This window comes from Neophocaena asiaeorientalis, unplaced genomic scaffold (genome assembly GCF_003031525.2).
Source record: "Neophocaena asiaeorientalis asiaeorientalis breed wild unplaced genomic scaffold, Neophocaena_asiaeorientalis_V1.1 scaffold268, whole genome shotgun sequence".
Lineage (NCBI taxonomy): Eukaryota > Metazoa > Chordata > Mammalia > Artiodactyla > Phocoenidae > Neophocaena > Neophocaena asiaeorientalis.
In genome coordinates, this window is record NW_020173979.1 from 3,428,537 (window position 1) to 3,448,280 (window position 19,744).

The window sequence follows — 19,744 nt, forward strand, 5'->3', positions numbered from 1 at the left end:
TTCTGAGATTGGAAATGATTCTTTTTTGGGGGGGGGGGTTGCGGTACACGGGCCTCTCACGGTTGTGGCCTCTCTCGTTGCGGAGCACAGGCTCCGGATGTGCAGGCTCAGCGGTCATGGCTCACAGGCCCAGCCGCTCCACGGCATGTGCGATCTTCCCGGACCGGGGCACGAACCCGTGTCCCCTGCATCGGCAGGCAGACTCTCAACCACTGTGCCGCCAGGGAAGCCCGGAAATGATTCTTATACAATTTTCTCCTTATCAGTTTAGCTAGAAGTTTGTCAATTTTGTTGATTGTTTCAAAGACATGACTTTTGGTTTCACTGATTTTTTCCTTATTGTTTTTCTATTTTCTAGTGTACAAATTTTGGATCTCATCTTTATTATTTCCTTCCTGCTGCTTATTTTGAGTTTAATTCACTAATTTTCTATTTTTTTTGTGGTGGAAGCTTAGATTATTGCTTTGAAGACCATTTTTTTCTTTTCTAATACATGCATTTAATGCTGTCAGTCTCTCTAAGCACCACTTTAGTTATATCCCACAATATTTAATATGTTGAGTTTTTGTTTTCATTTAGTTCACAGTATTTTCTAATTTTCCTTGTGATTTCTTTTTTGACCCATGTGTTGTTTAGTAATGCATTGTTTAATTTCCAAACATTTAGGGATTTTCTATTAGATTAATTTTGGATTAATTCTTTGTCATCTCAGTACATATTTTGCATGATTTCAGTCCTTTTAAATTTATTGAAACCTGTTTTATGGCCTAGAATAGCATTTATCTTGTTGAACGTTTGGTCTGTACTTGGAAAGAATGTGTTCCCTTGTTGGGTAGAGTGCTGTATAAATGTCAGGTTAAGTTAGCTGATGGTGTTATTCACGTCCTCCATATCTTTACTCTTTTCTGTCTACTTGTATGCATAACTAAGAGAGGAGTGTTGAAGTGTCCAAATAAAAATTTGGATTTGTCTTTTTCTCCTTTGAGTATGTTATTGTTTTCTCCCCCACATGTATTTTAAAACTGTTAGCCAAGGGCATATACATTTAGGATCATTATATTTTTTAATAAATTGATCCCTTTAACATTATGAAAATATGTCACTTCATCCCTGGTTACATTCCTTGTTCTAAAATCTATTTTTTCCAATAATAACATAGCCACTTTAGATGTCCTTTGATTAGTCAGTCATTGGATGTTATTTATCTTTTTCTGTCCTTTTAGGTTTAGCCAGTGTTCCTTTGTGTTTAAAGTGGGTTTCTTGTAGATAGCATATAGTTATCTCCAATTCCACAATCTCTGTCTTTTAATTGGGGTATTTTGACCACTTACATTCAACTAGTTATTAAGATGTTTGATGTTAAATCTACCCCCTTGTTATTTGTTTTCTATTTGTCCCACCTGCTCTTTATTCCCTTTTTACACTTTTTTTCTGCCTTCTTTTGGATTTAGTTTTTGAGTGATTCCATTTTCATCTTTACCATTGGCTTATTAGTTAAACCTCTTTTGCTTAATTTTTTTTCTAATGGTTGTTGTATGGTTTACAATTCATGCCTTTAACTTGTCACAGCCTGTCTTGAAATGATAAGATACTGCTTCACACATGTGGAAGAAAGAACTTACATCTATACATTTAATACTTCCCCTTCCTTCCTTCCCTCCTTGGTGCTATTGTTGTCTTACATTTTATTTCTACAGAGGCTATAAACTCCATGATATGTTGTTACTATTTTTGCTTTAACTACTGAGTCATATGTATGTGTATAAATGCATAACTTCAGAAGCTGTTTATTTATTTATTTTTAGTGTTGTAAGTCAGTTATACTTAAAGACAAACAAACAAACAAACTTACAGAAAACATGATCAGATTTGTGGTTACCAGAGGCAGGGGTATGGAGAGGGAGAATGTGGTCAAAAGGTACAAACTGCCAGTTATAAGATAAGTACGTACTAGGAATGTAATTATAACATGATTAATATAATTAACACTGCTGTATGTTATATATGAAAGTTGTTAAGAGAGTAAATCCTAAGAGTTCTCGTCACAAGGAAAAAATATTCTTTTTCCTTTATTTTGTATGAGATGATGGATTTTCACTAAACTTATTGTGGTAATCATTTCATGATGTATATAAGTCAACTCATTATGCTGTACACTTAAACTTAGCCATTGCTATATGTCAGTTATATCTCAGTAAAACTGAAAGAAAATATTGGTAAAGTCATTTTCAGTCAACAATTAAAAAGGTTTTTTAAAAATTGTGGTAAAATACACACAGTATACATTTTACCATTTTTAACTTTAAGTATATAGTTCAGTAATGTTATGCAATGTTATGCATTGCAACCAATCTTGAGAACTTTTTCCTATTCATTAAATAACCACTTCTCATTTCCCCTGGCAAAGCAGGAACAGCCATTCTACTTTCTGTTTCTATGACTGACTGCTCTAAATACTGCACATAAGTGGATTCATTGTACAGTATTTGTCTTTTTATAACTGACTTATTTCACTTAGCATAATGTCCTTAAGATTCATCCATGTTATAGCATGTATAAGAATTTCCTTTCTTCTTAAGGCTGAATAATATTCTATTGCATATTTATACCATATTTTGTTTAGCATTTCATTCTTCAATGGACATTTGGGTTGTTTCCACCTTTTGGCTATTGTGAATAATGCTGCTATATGAATATAAGTGTATAAATATTTCTTTGAGACCCTTCTTTTAATTCTTTTGGGTATAGACCCAGAAGTGGTCTTGCTGGATCATGTGGTAATTCTATTTTTAATTTTTTGAGGAACCACCATTCAGTTATCCATAGCAGCTATACCATTTTACATTCCTATCAGCAATGTACAAGGGTTCCAGTTTCTCCACATCCTTGTCAACACTTTTCTGATTTTTTGATAGTAGTCATTCTGATAGGTGTGAGGTGATATCTCATAGTGGTTTTGATTGGCATTTCCTTAATCATTAATGATGTTGAGTATCTTTTCATAAGCTTTTTGGCCATTAGTATATCTTCTTGGAGAAGTGTCTATTCAGGTCTTTTGCCCATTTTGAATCAGTTTGTTTGTTTTTGCTGTCTAGTTGTAGGAGTTCTTTATATATTCTGGATCTTAATCCCTTATCAGATATATGACTTGCAAATATTTTTTCCCATTTCGTAGGTTGCCTTTTCACTCTGTTGATTGTACTCTTTGATGCACAGCAGTTTTAAATTTTGATGTAGTCTGACTTATGTATTTTTACGTTTGTTGCCTGTGCTTTTGGTATCATGTGCAAGAAATCATTGCCAAATCCAATGTCATGAAGCTTTTCCTTTATCTTTTCTTCTAAGAGCTTTGTAGTTTTGGCTCTTACATTTGGATCTTTGACCCATTTTGAGTTAATTTTTATATATGTTACCAGGTAAGGGCCCAACTTTATTCTTTGGCATGTGTATATCAGTTTTTCCAATAGTGTTTGTTGAGAAGACTGTTCTTTGCCCGTAGAATGATCTTGGTACCTTTGTCAAAAATCATTTGACCGGGCTTCCCTGGTGGCGCAGTGGTTGAGAGTCCGCCTGCCGATGCGGGGGGCACGAGTTCGTGCCCCGGTCCGGGAAGATCCCACATGCCGCGGAGCGGCTGGGCCCATGAGCCATGACCGCTGAGCCTGCGCGTCCGGAGCCTGTGCTCCGCAACGAGAGAGGCCACCACAGTGAGAGGCCCGCGTACAGCCAAAAAAAAAAAAAAAAATCATTTGACCTTGTATGTGAGGATTTATTTCTGGGCTCTCTACTGTAATTGGTCTGTATGTCTGTCTTTATGCCAGTACCATTGCTGTTTCGAGTACTACAGCTTTGTAGTAAGTTTTGAAATCAGAAAATGTGAGGCTGCCAATGTTGTTTTTCAAGATTACTTTGGCTATTTGGGGTCCCTTGAGATTCTGTATGAATTTTAGAATGGGCTTTCCTATATCTGCAAAACACTGTTGGAATTTTGATAGGGATTGCATTGAATCTGTAGATTGCTTTGGGTAGTATTGTCATCTTAACAATATTAAGTCTTGAAATTCATGGCTAAAAGATGCCTTTCCATTTATTTGTGGTTTGTTTAATATCATTCAGCAGCATTTTGAACTTCTTAGGTAGTCAATCAGATTTTAAAGAAATTAAAAAAGGAAAAAAATTATTTTATAAAAACTGTCATTTTTACCATTTTTCTCTTCATTTATCTCTGCATCCTTTCATTAGAATCAAGTTTTCTTCTGGTTTCATTTTTCTTCTGTCTGAAAATCTTTAACGTTTCTTGTGGTAGGTGAATGAACTAGGTGAATGCAGAGTCCCGGAAGCCAAGTGATTGACGTATATCACGAAGCGGGGAATGCTCAATCTTGTTGATAGGTCCAGAAATGTGAGCAATGAGAATTGACCATTAGATTTAATAACTTGTCATATGAAGTCTATTCTGATGAGAAGAAATGATTAAACAAAGGAAATTAAATTCTGTTCAGACATCCATTTATTAAATACACATTCTCATGGATTCAGCAATCCTAGGAATTTGATCGAAAGAGGCAGTTACTCAAAGTAGGCATAAAGGTTAATTGCAGTGTTGCATGTGACAGTAAAAAGTTTAAATGTTCATTACTTAACCTGTATTGAGCAAATAAATTATGTGATGATGTAAACTGTTGGCATTAAAAATGAAAATAAAGGTCTACAGTGACATGGAAAGATATCTATGACATATGTGAAAAGCAGTTCTACTGGAGAGCATGCTTCAGACAGTTTTCTTTTATGTATCTATAGTTTTCAACCTGTGTTCCAAAGCAAATGGTTGTCTCCAGATGACAGCACTTTGGTTGAATTTTTATTTTTTAACTTAATTTGGATATTTTCTTTTGTGAAGTGCTCGTATAAGTGTTTCACCTTTTTTCGGGTGTGTGTGTGTGTGTGTGTGTGTTTGCGTTTGCTTTCCTTATTGATTTGAAGTGAGGGTATGTTTGTTTGTTTTTTAAAGTTCTGGATATATAATCAATCTCTCACTTTGTGGGTTGCCTTTTTTCTTTTAAATTTAATTCCTTAAAAAAATTGAGATATATTTTGCATATCATAAAATTCATCCATTTCAAGTATGCAGTTCAGTGTTGTACCATCACCATAAATAAATTTTAGAACGTTTTAATCTTTTCAGTCTCTTAATGGTGCTTTCAGTGAAGAGAAATTCCTCATTATAATCCAATTTATTAGATTTTTCTTTCTGGTTAGCAGTTGCTTTGTCCTGTTTAAGAAAGCTTTAGCTATTCCAAGGTCATGAAGATGTTCTGTGGTTTCTTCTAAAAGCTTACCTTTTACATTTAGATCTGCAGTCTATCTAGAATAGATTTTCTTCCCCCTTGGTGAGAGAGTGGGGCTCAAAATATAAGGATGTCCGGTTGATACGATCTTTTATTGAAAAGAGCATTTTTTCTCCACTGCACTGAAGTGTTGCCTTAGTGTTCAGTCAAGTGAACTCATATGTGTGAATCTGAGTTTGGATGCTGTTCTGTTGATCAATGTGTCTACTTTTATTCCTATATAACACTCTCTTTGTTACAATAGCTATATTTTAGATCTTGATATTTCGTAGTGTAAATTCTCTTACTTAGTTCTTCCAGATTGCCTTCAGTCTGTATATTTCCATATGAATTTTAAAATCAGCTCATTTTGCTGGGGGCTGGGATGGGGTGGGTGGGGTGGTGGTAAAGCCTGCTGGAGTTTTGATTGGTATCGTGTTAAATTCATCATCTCTTACTCTTTTAAGTTTTTGGTGGTTTTGGTTTTCTTTCCCCAGTTTTCATTAAATGATATAATCTCTAAAGTGTACTTAATAAGTGGTAGCTACTGTTATTATAAATATTCAATATAATTCATTGCTTTACAATTTCTTGGGTAGATTTCATGTTTGAAATCTTTGCTGAGTCTGTTAAGTTACCCTTGAACACAGTAATATGAGAAATGATTGTGATGTGGGATGGTATTTCTCTAGCTTTGCCTGACATCACTGATAGATGCTTTCATGTTTCTTTTAAAATGATTTATAGTAGAAGCAAAAGAGTAAAAATGTTTTTCTGGTGTATTATTTTCCCCCCCCGAGCAATGTTATGTTGTAGGTACTTTGCACATGTTATTTCTATTCCTGCAACATAGGCAATATTATCCCTGTCCTATAAAAGAGGAAACCGAATCTGAGAGAGAAGTCAGGTGACTTACCGGAAGTCACAGTTTGTAATTGGCAGAGCCTGGGATTTGCACTGGGGACTCCTGGCTCTGAAGGCCTGCTCTTTACACTTCAGCAGACTGACGCCTTCCGCCATTCTTCACAACTCAGGATCTCTTGGCCATTCTTCTGTTACCACTTCTAAAGCACCTTCTTTTTCTGGCTTCCTTTAGTGCATATGAAACATTTTACAAGTTTTACTTTAAAGTTCTCTCCAAAGTGTTAAGCCCTAGGAAGCATTTAAGTGCACATGCTGCCACTTCTTGTCTGCTTTCTTAGGGAGACCCCAGCAGACTTGTGTCTGTGCTTCTTTTGGACCTTTTTAAACAGTCAAATAATTAATGAGATGTTCTTCTTTTACCTAGGTAAATGAATACTTTGGAGGTGATAAGGGTGACTGCCTTTCTGAAAATAGATTTTATTTCTTGCTACTTTCTGTGAGGACCAGAAATGGTGTTGCATGTTTTTCTTCCCCTACATTTTGAATCCTTGCTCATTGTAGACAGTTTGGAAAATATGGAAAAGGAGTAAGCAGAAACAAAATTACAGTTTTGGCCTTTACAGTTAACAGGAAGATTGTAATAACTATAGATAATATTATTAGTAGATATTTATTATACTTCTCTACTTAAGTAGTATGTCAGGAATTATTCTAAATGCTAAGAATACAGAATGTGGGCTTCCCTGGTGGCGCAGTGGTTGAGAATCTGCCTGCCAATGGAGGGGACATGGGTTCGAGCCCTGGTCTGGGAAGATCCCACATGCCGCGGAGCAGCTGGGCCCGTGAGCCACAACTACTGAGCCTGCGCGTCTGGAGCATGTGCTCAGTAACAAGAGAGGCCGTGATAGTGAGAGGCCCGTGCACCGCGATGAAGAGTGGCCCCCACTTGCCACAACTAGAGAAAGCCCTCGCACAGAAACAAAGAGCCAACGCAGCCAAAATAAATAAATAAATAAAATTAAAAAGAATACAGAATGAATAAAACAGTCAAACACCTCTGTCCTGTGGAGGTTAAATTTGACTAAAGGAGCCCATATTAAGTGCCAGGATTATCTTTTTAAATTTTCTGTCAGGGAGGCCCTGTTTTCACTTTAGTTTTATGGATCAGGAAACAGGCATAGAGAGGTCAGATGACACCAGCAGCATCTGACTCTGCTGGAAGTTTCAGTGACTAGCTTCTCTTTCTTTAAACTAAAGCATATATATCTGGGGTCTTGATGTAGATCTTTTACTCTTTTAAATTTCATTTTGAAAAAACCACTGTTCATTGTTATTAAAAAGAGATGTGTCTTTAAGGAAAATTTAGATAGGCTATATAAGGAAAAAGAAAATAAAAATTAGAGATAGTATTGTTAGCATTTTAACACACTTTTTCTAGTTGCTTTTCTAAATAAGTAGATTGATAGATAAATTTTTATTTGTAAAGATGGGGTCATACAGACATATTTTGACTTGCTTTTTTTTCCATTTAATATAGTTTAGACCATTTTTCATGTCACTATTCTTTTTAGATAGTGTTTCACCAGTTTTAGACAGGTGACAGCAGCCTTCGCAGCTTTTGATATATGCATAGCGTTTGTTCTTTTGTTCTACTTCACATATTTTTAAAATCTGCTTTCTTTGAAAACTCAGAAAAGGGAACTATGCGTCACTGCAACTTATGCCTCACTGTAAGTTGCCATGAAATAATGGCAACTTACTGAGATAGGTTACTGTAAAAATAAATACCGTTAAAAACAAAACCTATAATGAAATTCTAGCCAGATACTGTTTGTTACAGTAAACTGAACAGGAGACCAGCTCTTTTTGTTAAGAACAGACAGTTGGAGGTGTTAGAGAGATATGAAAATATAGTTTGATATAATTAGGAGAACCGAAAGAAAACTGAAAAGGTGGTAAGTTTTGCAGTATGGGATTCATTGTACTCTAATACCTTAACCAGGGGTTTTCAGTGTTTTTACAGTAAGAAATAAAATTTACATCTAGACCTTATATACATGAGTATATGTGTTTATGTGTGTGTAATATATGTGTGTGTATATGTGTATATATGTATTTATGTATGTAATGTATATGTATTATGCTTCAGTAGAAAAGTTTTTTAAAAGAACTTAAATTTTCTCCTGTTGTATCATATACTTAAATGATGTCCGAACCCTCTTGTTAGACATTTACATTGTTTTCTATTTTTCTGTGTTATAAATTGTTGTAGCTACAATTTTGTGTAGGTCTACAATTCCTTAGGATAAATTGCTGTAGGTTAAATTATATCCAGTGTTATGTAGTAATGTTGATAAATATTCTCTGAAAGGTGACAATTTATAATCCTACCAAAGAGCCCAGTTCCTATAAAGTACATAAAAATTAAAGTTACTAATTTGATAGGTGAAAAATTACATCTTTCTTTGTTATGTACATGTTCATTTTTGACAGCCATTTAAATTTCTTGTTTTGCAATATTGGTAGTTACTCTGCTTATTTGCCTATTAAAGTATTAATTCTGGTTTCCTAAGTAATTTATAAGAGATCTTTATATGGTAAGTTATTTACCATATGTCAGAATATTTCCCCCAATGTATTTGTCTTTAAAATTTGATTATGAACATTCCTGAGCTAAAAAAATTTTTTAGCCAAATCTAAATTTTATTTCTGTTTGGTAGCTGCTTTTAGTCATTTTATGGTTTTAGAGTTTTTCACACTTGATTCTTTTTATCCATAGTATATATTGGTATGTGACATGAGGTAGCATTTAACTTTTATTTTTAATCCTCTTTCTTAAATGATCCCTTTCTCCCTTATTTGAAGTTCTAACTTCATCATACACAAATTGTAAGTGTAAATGAATCTGTTTCTCGACTTCCTGTTTTGTTTCATTGGTCTTGCTTTGTTAGTACCACACTAATTATTATAGCTTTTAAGAAAAATTTTAATATCTAATAACATAAGCATTCCCCTCTTTTAAAAAAATAATTGGTGGTGAGGAAAGGAAGAAAAACTCTCCTATATTTATTCTTCCAGATACCTTAGTATAATCTTGTCATGTAATGTTAATAGCAGCCAAATACTTGTTAAAAATTTGAGTGGAACTACAGGTTAGGTAAGTTGGAAGGAAACTTACTACATTGGAAATAGCATGTAGCAGTGATTTCAGTCAAACTCCCAATGGATTTAAAATTTTTTATTACTTTTTAGTTTTATTGTAGAAAGAAAACAGCTAGTTTGTTTCTACATTTTAGTGTTTGTGTGGAGGAGTAGAAGGTTTCTGATTAAGTTGTGCTTACTGGTGGCCGGAGTCATTGTATTAAAAAGTCATGTATGTATAAGATGTATTTATTCATGGCTTTCTTCCTTCTGAGTTGCAAGAGTGGTATGAGAGATAGGGGCTGCTTTTTTGGACAAGCTTGTCTCTTCTTTTTCCAAATGAATGCTTCTGGCTTTCCATTGATCTCATTTCCCAACAACGTGTTGGTAAGATTTAGGTTTAAGGGGGAAGAATTGTAGGCTAGATTAGGGGCCAAGCTGGCATTAACAATAACAACTCAAAGGTGTTTGGTTTGCCTGTGCCAGTCATTGTTCTGTGTATTTACCTTTGGAGTTTATGCAAGTAATAATTGGCAAGCTAAATCTAGACGTTTCTGCTTGGCCTACTCTCAAATGTATAATCTCTTCCTGCTTTCTAACTGTATTTGAGATTTCTTCTGTGGCCTAGGATTCTCTATCAGTTTTTTGTTGTTGTTGTTTTTAACGTTCCGTGGAAAATCTTAAGTGTTGTTTGGTGGTTGGCCTGCTTGATCTGTCGAAGATGAAAAGGTGCTTTAAAAATTTTAAAAATATTTCTAACTTTTTTGTACTTTGTGGAATTTTATTCAGTATATAAAAGCACACATTATCCTCTTTATAGATTTTTGCTTTTTAGAGAGTTTTAAAGCTCTTTATGTTATTCAGTGGTTTGACTTGAATATTGCTCTCCTTGCAATAATGACTTTTGCTTTCCTTTTAATTTGAATTTTCCTGTTATGTCTTGCTTATTGCTTTTAGCCTTTCTGTGTGTTTTTTGTTATGCTTATTACCCTTGTGGGCAGGGGAATGCCCGGATTCAATTTTGCTTTTTATTTAAAAAGTGCTGGTTACAGCCCATTAAATTGATTTCATAGGCTACAACCAGCAGTTGGAAAACACCTGAGCTGTATTTTTCTGTATAGAAAGTACATTGATTTCTGAGTAGAACAGACCTAGATCTGATCCAGTTACTTATTTCTCTGGTCCTCAATTTCTTCTGTAAAATTGGAATGTCTACTTACATATTTTTTCTGAAGATTAAAAGACAATGTGTGCCTACTGTATAGCACAGGGAACTCTATTCAATATCCTGTGATAAATCATAATGGAAAAGAATATGAAAAAGAATGCATATATATATAACTGAATCACTTTGCTGTACAGCAGAAATTAACACAACATTGTAAGTCAACTGTACTTCAATAAAATAAATTTTTTAAATGTTAAGAAAAAGACAATATGTGAAACAAGCCTAGTACAGAGACTAAAGTTATCTAATAACATTTTGCACAATGTATCTGTTATCCTTAATTTCTTTTTTTTTTTTTTCTTTTTGCGGTACGCGGGCCTCTCACTGTTGTGGCCTCTCCCGCGTCCCCTGCATCGGCAGGCGGACTCTCAACCACTGCGCCACCAGGGAAGCCCTATCCTTAATTTCTTAAATCCAAACATTTAAAAATGCAAGAGAAAAGGGCAAAATGCCCGCATGTTTTCTAGATCCTTTGTAAGGTTTTTGTTTTTGTTTTTGCTTCCTCTCAGGAGTAAAGATGTTTTTCATATGAAAACCTTACATTGTATAAGCATTTCTCATCATGAAAGCCAAAATGCAGAATTTGTAGGATTTTTAAAGTAGGAAATTGATTCCTCTTACATAACTCTTAAAGTAGGGAATTTTCCAAGTGAAATATATTCTGTGTTAGTTGGTGGCACCTACTGGCAAAGATATATCACTGCTTAGAGCCTGCTGTGCTTTTATACAAACTAACCCCATATAACAGACTGGGAAAGATGATGGGAAATAGGAGAGGAATATATTGTGTTTACCAAAGTGGGCATTTCCTTGGCCCTCCCTGCCCACCGCCCCCCCGCAAAGTATTTGTCCATTGAATTGGGAGGAGGAAGGAATCATGCCATGCTATTGCCCTAGTCCTGTGTTTGCCAGTATGTGCTGAGCTCTTATTAAGAGAGTGTGAAAGGGGGGTGGCCATATCCAACAAACTTGGGAAAGCTAGGTTAAACTAACCTAGCCTGATTTTTAAATTATGAGATGTTACAGAGCCTTTAGTATCTTAATGAAGTATATCATAACCTCTGGGAGTGGAGTTGGGGGAACACTCATGCAGTGCACCACATTTGTCAAACTCAGACCTCAGAACCCTTTTTTCTCAGTGAACATCTCTTGTGTTACCTGGAATTCTTTGGAACTTATCCTCTGATCAGTGTAGCTTGAGAGCATCATTTTCCCTTCGGCATCTTCTCCTGAAGGCTTTATAAGAGAAGGAACAGGCATTAGATTCTCAGGGTATTTGGTAGTTCTGAAATATCACATATTGGGATGGAGTCTGTCATGACGGTATCAGTGCAATTTCCTTAGGATGGTGATACTACATGGACCACATCATTTTGCCATAGCAGTGATTTTAAAGCAGACACATACATAAAAATTACCTGGAGAACTTTAAATTAAAGCAAAAGAAAACACGTATACCTAGGCTCCATCCACCCTGGCCACCTATTTGGTCAAAGACATGCTTAGCTATTTTATTACATTTGGGACACCTTTGAGATCTAATGAAAGCTCTGGATCTTCTCTCTGGAGGACTGTATACACACTAACTTTTGTATATGACTTCATGATATTTACCACCCTCATTCACACCCCCAAGCCCATAGATCTCTAGTAAAGAGCTCCTTATATCAAGTTTCCCTGGATAGGCATTGAATGGCAAGCAGGATTTACCCCAGAATTGAGATAACTATGTACTCTATGAATTACTTGACCATGGTACGGTCAGGCTATATTTGAAGAAATCACGTACTGTCACAGGGGTTAAAGGAAAAGAAGCCTGAAGAGAAAGAAAGGCCAGGTCTGAGATGGTGGTGATTTTTAGTATATTTTCCTAAGGAAGCAAGTTTAGGAGCTCACACCCCTAGAGCCGTGACTCTCAAGTGGAGGGGGCAGTTTTGTTGCCCCGAGCCCCCAATCCCCACCCCTGACATTTGGCAATCTGGAGACATTTTTGGTTATCACAGTTAGGGCCGGGAAGGGGGTTGCTACTGGCAACTAGCAGGGAAAAGCCAGGGATGCTGCCTGACATCCTACATTGTACAGGACAGCCACGCTCCCCCCGCCCCCACACCACGGAATTAATCTGGCCCCAAATGTCACTAGTACTAAGGTTGATCTGCCCTAGAGTCTAGCTGCTGCTTCCTAGATTGTACCTTCCATTGGTAGTAGGAAGGTCTGCGTTTTTTGTTTGTTTGCATGTGATGTAGGTGTAGGATGAAAGAGATGATGATGAGAAGGGTAGGAAGTGATTAAGCCAGGTTGGTATTTCAAAGAACTTTCCTTTCCCAGAAGTGCTGGAGACTTAAAAGATGATCTCACCTCTCAGATTGGCTTACCTCATGGTTTCATCTGAGAGCTTGGATGTAGGAAACCACCTTCCTTTTCTCCTGGAAGGAAGGCTCATTGTTTTTTCTTACCTCTCCCTTGAACTTGTGACCTTTTGTCTATTAAACCTTTAAAGAATAAAAGTTAAAATGATTATTTATTTATTTTTGGCTGCGCTGGGTCTTCGTTGCTGTGTGCAGGCTTTTCTCTAGTTGGGGCGAGCGGGGGCTACTCTTCATTGTGATGCATGGGCTTCTCATTGCAGTGGCTTCTTTTGTTGTGGAGCACGGGGCTCTAGGTGCACGGGCCTTAGTAGTTGTGGACTGTGGGCTTCAGTAGTTGTGGCTCACGGGCTCTAGAGCGCAGGCTCACTAGTTGTGGTGCACGGGCTTAGTTGTACCACGGCATGTGGGATCTTCCCGGACCAGGGCTCAAACCCGTGTCCCCTGCATTGGCAGGTGGGTTCTCAAGCACTGCACCACCAGGGAAGCCCAGTCAAAGTGACTAAAAATAAAAACCTGTGGCTCTTAGAATTTTCGATGCTTGCCACCCATTCTTATCCCCACATAAGATAATGAGGAATAGGAGAGGTATGTATTGTGTTTACCAAAAGTGGGCATTTCCTTTGTCTCTCAGCAGTATTCATGTAGTGAAGTTGGGAGGAGGAAGGAATCGTGCCATGCTACTGCCCTAGTCCACTGTTTGCCAGTGTGCTGAGCTCTTATTGAGAGAGTGTAGAAGGGGGGTGGCCATACCCAACAAATTAGGGATAGCTGTTAAACTAATCTAACCTGATTTTTAAAATTATGAGATGTCAGAGCCTTTAGTATCTTTACGAAGTGCATTGTGGGGTGTGTTTGTGTAGGAAAGGAAGAAGGGCGGCGGGGGAGAGCACACACGTGAGCATGCAGCATTTGTCAAACTTAATTAGACCCCAGGACCCTTTTTCCTCTGAGCATCTCTTGTGTCACCTGGATTACTCTTTGGAAATGATCCTCTGATCAGTGTAGCTCGAGGGCAGCCTTTTCCCTTTGGCATCTTTTCCTGAAGGCTTTATAAGAGAAATTGAAAAAAAAAAATGTATTCCAGCCCCCACGGGGCTCTATTAAATACAGTTGTACTAAATTGTATGTCTTTATCCACTTTCATCAAGCCTTAAGAGAATAGTTGCTATTTTTATCAGAGGGGTTGTTTCCTTCTCAGCTATGTAAATAAACACCATTTCTCTGTTTTGGAATGAAAGGAAGAATTAAATTTTCTTACTGGAAAGATGGTTGTTTCTTGTGTAGTCTGCAGGAACTTCTGACATTTTTTTGTTTCCTCCCTGAGTGAGGAAAGTATTGAGGTAGGTTACGTCAGAATAGCTCTGGTGGATTCAGACTCCTGTGTTTTAAAACTTTGGAGTTTAAAACGCTTTGCACATATACCTCCTTCACACATTTCCTGGGCTGCCTGGAGACGAGGGAGCGGGAACTTACTTCCCATCTCTCTTCCATTTGGCACGCTCACCTCCATGTTCCCAGCCATTCTTTCTTCTTGCCACTCTCTCAGAACCCAGGACATTGTGATATGGCAAGGATGCCTTTGTACCTACCAGTCAGATCCAGGTGATACTGAGTCACTGTTCCCACTTTGTTCATTCCCCTAAGGGAACCTGTCGGCTTTATTAATCCCTAAGTCCTTCAAGATAGCAGTAAAAGGAAAATTTGAGGGAGGAGTACTACTTGTGTTTCCCTATTCTTCATCCCCCCTTTCCCATTCAGGATCATTTATTGCTGCCACCACTTTAGACCTGCTTTGGACACTTGGACACACTTCCTTCCTCTCTGGCTCATGGTTGACTTTAACATATGGAGCCCTGCCCTCCTGCCCCCCTTCCCCATTGCAGACCTCGGTGTTATGCGGCTTATAAGGTTTTATCAAGGAAGCCAGTGGGTTTTCCCTGTTAGGCAACCATCTGGAGTCTTTCTGTCTGAAGTTAGAAAAGCAGGAGAAGATAACACTTGGGGGAAAGTAGTATCTTCAAAGCAGGGCATAAACAGAGTTTTTGAATACCCACTATACACCAAGCACTGTGCTGGTAGTCTCAATCCCCACAACTTTGTGTGGTTTGTATTTGTCCATGGGTAGAACAACTTGCTCAGGATCTCTCTGTCTCTCTCTCCCTCTCCCTCTTCCTCTCTCTCCCTCTCCCTCCCTCTCCCTCTCCCTCTCCCTCTCCCTCTCTAGTGAGTGACCAAATCTGGATTCCAACTTCTCTCTTTGGTTTCAAAGCCTTTGGCTTTTCTACTACATCATTCTACATCTCTTTTTTTTTTTAATTTATTTTATTTTATTCATTTATTTAATTTTTGGCTGCCTTGGGTCTTTGCTGCTGTACGCGGGTTTTTTCTCTAGTTGCTGAGAGCAGGGGCTACTCTTTGTTGCGGTGTGCAGGCTTCTCATTGCGGTGGCTTCTCTAGTTGTGGAGCACAGGCTCTAGGTGCGTGGGCTTCAGTGGTTGTGGCTCGCAGGCTCTAGAGCGCAGGCTCAGTAGTTGCGGCGCGCGGGCTTAGTTGCTCCGCGGCATGTGGGATCTTCCTGGACCAGGGCTCGAACCCGTGTCCCCTGCATTGGCAGGCAGATTCTTAACCACTGTGCCACTAGGGAAGCCCTCATTCTACATCTCTTATCAGAGCCTGCTGTGAGACCTGCAGAGCACTAGTGTCCAGTGGTGATTCTTCTGCCACCACCTACGTTGGGTATTTTCAAATGGAGTGTTTGGAAATACTGTATGTGCCCAAACATTTTACAACTTGACGAACATAAAGGAAAAACAGGGAAAATTTGAGAGGTAGGCTTATTCCCTATAGGCAGTAAACAAGCTCTTGTAAACACTGATAAATAGATCTATAGGATCTTTTCGACTAATACTACAGGACAAATGTTATAGTTTAAATTTTGTACCCCAATCTTGGAATTTTAGGCTTGGGAAGGAATCTTAGAGAGACTGCTATCCATAAATGAGTTGTTATTCCTTTCAGAACACAACTCTCCCACTTCCCCTTCTCATTAAGTTTCCATTTAGCTATTAGGTAGGAGCTTCAAAAGGGAAAATCCAATCATGTATAATCTCCAGTTAATGGGCATCTATTGAGCGACTAGGTCACCAGAAAGAATACACAGTGCCTCTTTGTGCAGTAAACACAAAAATCAAAAGCTAATGCATTCCCAAGGCAAGCCAGATTGTTGCTGGCTAACAGCATCCTCCTCTTAAGGGAAAAGGTTGGGGCACCCACCATGCTTGCTAGGGGAGATTGCAAAGCCATTCCAGAAAAACAAGGCCATCAAGGGAGGAAAGAGAAAGGCAGGGGGGCTTCCAGGGCTTTGTCACTTCTAATTGCTGATGGCTGGGGTGGGCTACTGAGTAGCAGACATTCTAGTAAATGTTTTGTGTAATCATCAGGAACTTAGTGGGTCTCTGGGCCTTCTTTCTTCAGGTTAAAAGAATAACGGGGATGATTGAGGTAGAGCTTCAGCCCCACTCCCATAATTTAGCCTGTTTTCTAAGTACACCCAACCTTCATAAAGACTTTATGCTTACTTTTGTCCAACCACTAACTAATGATTGATCAAAGATGAAAACACCCCTGTTGACCCAAAATGGCATGTGTTAGCCACAAGCCAAACAGCTCTTGGGTTGGTGTTGGTACACTCCAGTTTGGGTTTTCAAAACTATATTTTGGTGTAGTTATTTAGAATTTGCAAAACTTGGCATAATTCAAATAACCTGTTTTTCCCCCCTTAGAACACTTCAGTTATGGAGGATCAAAATGAAGATGAGTCCCCAAAGAAAAATACTCTTTGGCAGGTAGGAATGACGGCGCACAGATAAGATAGCAATTGACTTACTGTAGATAAGATGCTCCCTCAGCTCCTGTCCTCAGTGAAACTAAGAGCCAAGTACTTTTGTTTTCTTTTGTGCAGTTCTGCTAGTTTCAGGATCCACCCTGGGACTTCCCTGGCGGTCCAGTGGTTAAGACTTCACCTTCCAATGCAGGGGGTGGGGGTTCGATCCCTGGTTGGGGAACTAAGAGCCCACATGCCTCAGGGCCAAAAAACCAAGACATAAAACAGAAGCAATATTGTAACTAATTCAATGAAGACTTTTAAAATGGTCCACATAAGAAAAAAAAAAAAAGAATTCACCCTAATTTATCTTCTGTTCCTTAGGGAAGTGTCATTATGAATAGTAAAGAATTTAGGAATTTTCACCAAGATTCTGAAGTTGGCTGCAGCCCAAAATATTCCATCTCTGGGGCCACTGTCTAAGCCAAAGATGGACAGTGGTGGTGTCCTTTGTCACCAGAAAGGCACCATGCCGCATACCAGTGTATGCACTGACCTTTTCTCCCAACCGTCACCCTTCTCCCCCATTTCCTATTTGTTTGCCTTTTCCTTTTAAATTCAGTTTCCTTCTCTCCTACCTCTATTTTAGTTTTCCAGTTTTCCTTCCAATCCCCCAGTTTTTTTGTAAGGCGCGGGATGGAGAGCATATAAAGTTTCATGATTTCGTGTTTTCATCGACCATTATGGTACACATAATTTTTCCCTTCATGAAGATACAAATAAAGGCAAAACAAATCTAAATCTGAAGAGAATAATGATAAAAAAAAGTTCTCTGGGTTCACTTGATTTGAGTCAAAGGAGTTAGCAAGAATAAAGTGTCCCCAACAAATTTATGATGAAAAGAAACAAAGCAGTGCAATTCCAGGAAGATCTTTCTAGGCCAAGCGGGTGGTTAGAAATAGAAATGGAAAATGTGCTGTAGAATTAGGCACATACTGTTATTTTAGGGGGAACTGTGTGCAGACTGACTGCTGTTCCCTCCACGTCTGGTATTTTGCAACAGGATTCTCTTAATTTACTATTGATTTTCAATTCACAGTGGTTCTTAACACTTTAGCTTTCAGTTTGTTTTTTTTTTCATCTGCCTTTCAGTCAACTAGTTAATGGTATACCGATGCTCTAAGGAGGCTAGATGGTTAGGAAAGGAACCCTTCTGTAAATGAAATAATAACCCTTTTGCTTATCAAGTGAGATAATGGGTGTGAAAGTATTTTATAAACAATAAAGCAGTACACAAATGCAAGTTGTTACCATAATTATATTTAACCTGTTACAAAAGCAATTATTTTGGCAAGTATTATGAAAAAAATATAGAAAGAAAAGGGGAAGGAAAAAATATGTAGCTTTCTCTCTCAAGATTAGGCACTTTTAACATTTTCATTTATATTCTTTACTTTTTCTTGGCGTGTTTCCCTTCACACAGATTATTGTGATCATATGCTATATAAAATTCTTTTGTCCCTAATACTATTTCATAAACATGTTCTCTTGTTATTAAAATCTTACTTTATAAACCTAATTCTAATGGCTGCATTGTAGTACTTTGTGTAGATGTATTATATAATTCACTTTAACCAGTTGCCTGTAACTGGGTAGTTTTTTCTGAATTTTATTATAACATTATGGTAAACATCCTTATGCTTAGAAGTAGCAAAGGTGCTCCTTATGCTAGCTGATATTCACCACAGCAAAGAATATTTACTTCGTCTGACTGTTCTTAATGCTGATGTTTTGGTTCTGTTTGATATGAATGTTTTACTACAAGCAACATCAAAAATCTCTGTTCAATGCTGCCCCCTGGTGGTGCCCGGTGTCAGTGAGCTCTCCCTCACCCAAATTATAAGGGAAAAAAACGTTCTCAGACAAGGAAGTGGTAAGATAAGTGAGGTGGGAGATTAATGCCTTCCAGGTTTATACCTCTAAATGTCGACATAAGAACTCACTTCAGATATGAAGGATTTTTAAGATTTTACCAAGAAAGGCCAAAGACTCCTTTGGATATTTACAAAGGATGTCTTCTTTCTGGGATGGGTTCAGTTCAATTTAAGTTAGGGGATATACTGATAAAAAAAAGGTCTTCATTCTTCCCATGTAAGACTTCTGAAATAAACTCCTAATGGAATTAATGAATGTTTGTGATGCAACTCTTCAGTTTTCAAAATTCTCTTATATGTTATTCCTTCTAGTGTTACACATGAAGGGGCATTCAGAATAGTGATGGACAGATGACTTGGCAAATGTTTGACGAAAGTATTGAGGTTCTTTTGTTTGTAAACAGGGAAATTACTGAGCCTCATAATATCAGTAGCAGTTGTGGTTCAGTCTAGGGATTTAGATTTTTTTGGATATTGTTGTCCAGATGCAGTGCATGTAGTTTCAGTGTTTTTGTTTGTTTGTTTGTTTTGTTTTGTTTTTTTGGCTGTGTTGGGTCTTCGTTGCTGTGCGCGGGCTTTCTCTAGTTGTGGTCAGCGGGGGCTACTCTTTGTTGCGGAGCACAGGCTCTAGGCGTGTGAGCTCAGTAGTTGTGGCTTACAGACTCTAGAGCGCAGGCTCAGTAGTTGTGGCGCACGGGCTTAGTTGCTCCGTGGCATGTGAGATCTTCCCGGACCAGGGCTCGAACCCGTGTCCCCTGCATTGGCAGGCGGATTCTCCACCACTGTGCCACCAGGGAAGCCCTAGTTTCAGTTTTTAAAAAGTATACTGATTTTATGCAAGGACCGTGTAAATTTGATGAGAGATGCAACTATTGGTATAGGAGTCTGTGGGATATCTGTAAACCAACTAAATAAGATGAGGAGCTTTTCAGGTATATGTGGTTTACCTTGGGTCACTTTCTGAGTAGGTGACTGAAAGAGAGAGTGAAAGTCTGTAAACTATTTTGTCAGCAGTTAGCAGCCCTGGAAATAATACGGAGGAGATTGAAACTGTTAGG

General features: G+C 38.0%; 1 protein-coding gene across 5 annotated transcripts in view; it reads left to right on the top strand.

Moving 5' to 3' along the window:
- FBXW11 (F-box and WD repeat domain containing 11) overlaps positions 1-19,744 on the top strand; it is a 129,547-nt gene that overhangs the window by 67,327 nt on the left and 42,476 nt on the right. For 4 of the 5 annotated variants that reach the window (XM_024753351.1, XM_024753352.1, XM_024753353.1 and 1 more), the window contains one exon: positions 16,712-16,774. The exons of the other annotated variant lie outside the window; for it this stretch is intronic. In XM_024753351.1, coding sequence (XP_024609119.1) covers positions 16,712-16,774 — 63 coding nt within the window. The remainder of the gene's footprint in view (positions 1-16,711; positions 16,775-19,744) is intronic. 5 annotated transcript variants of the gene reach the window in all.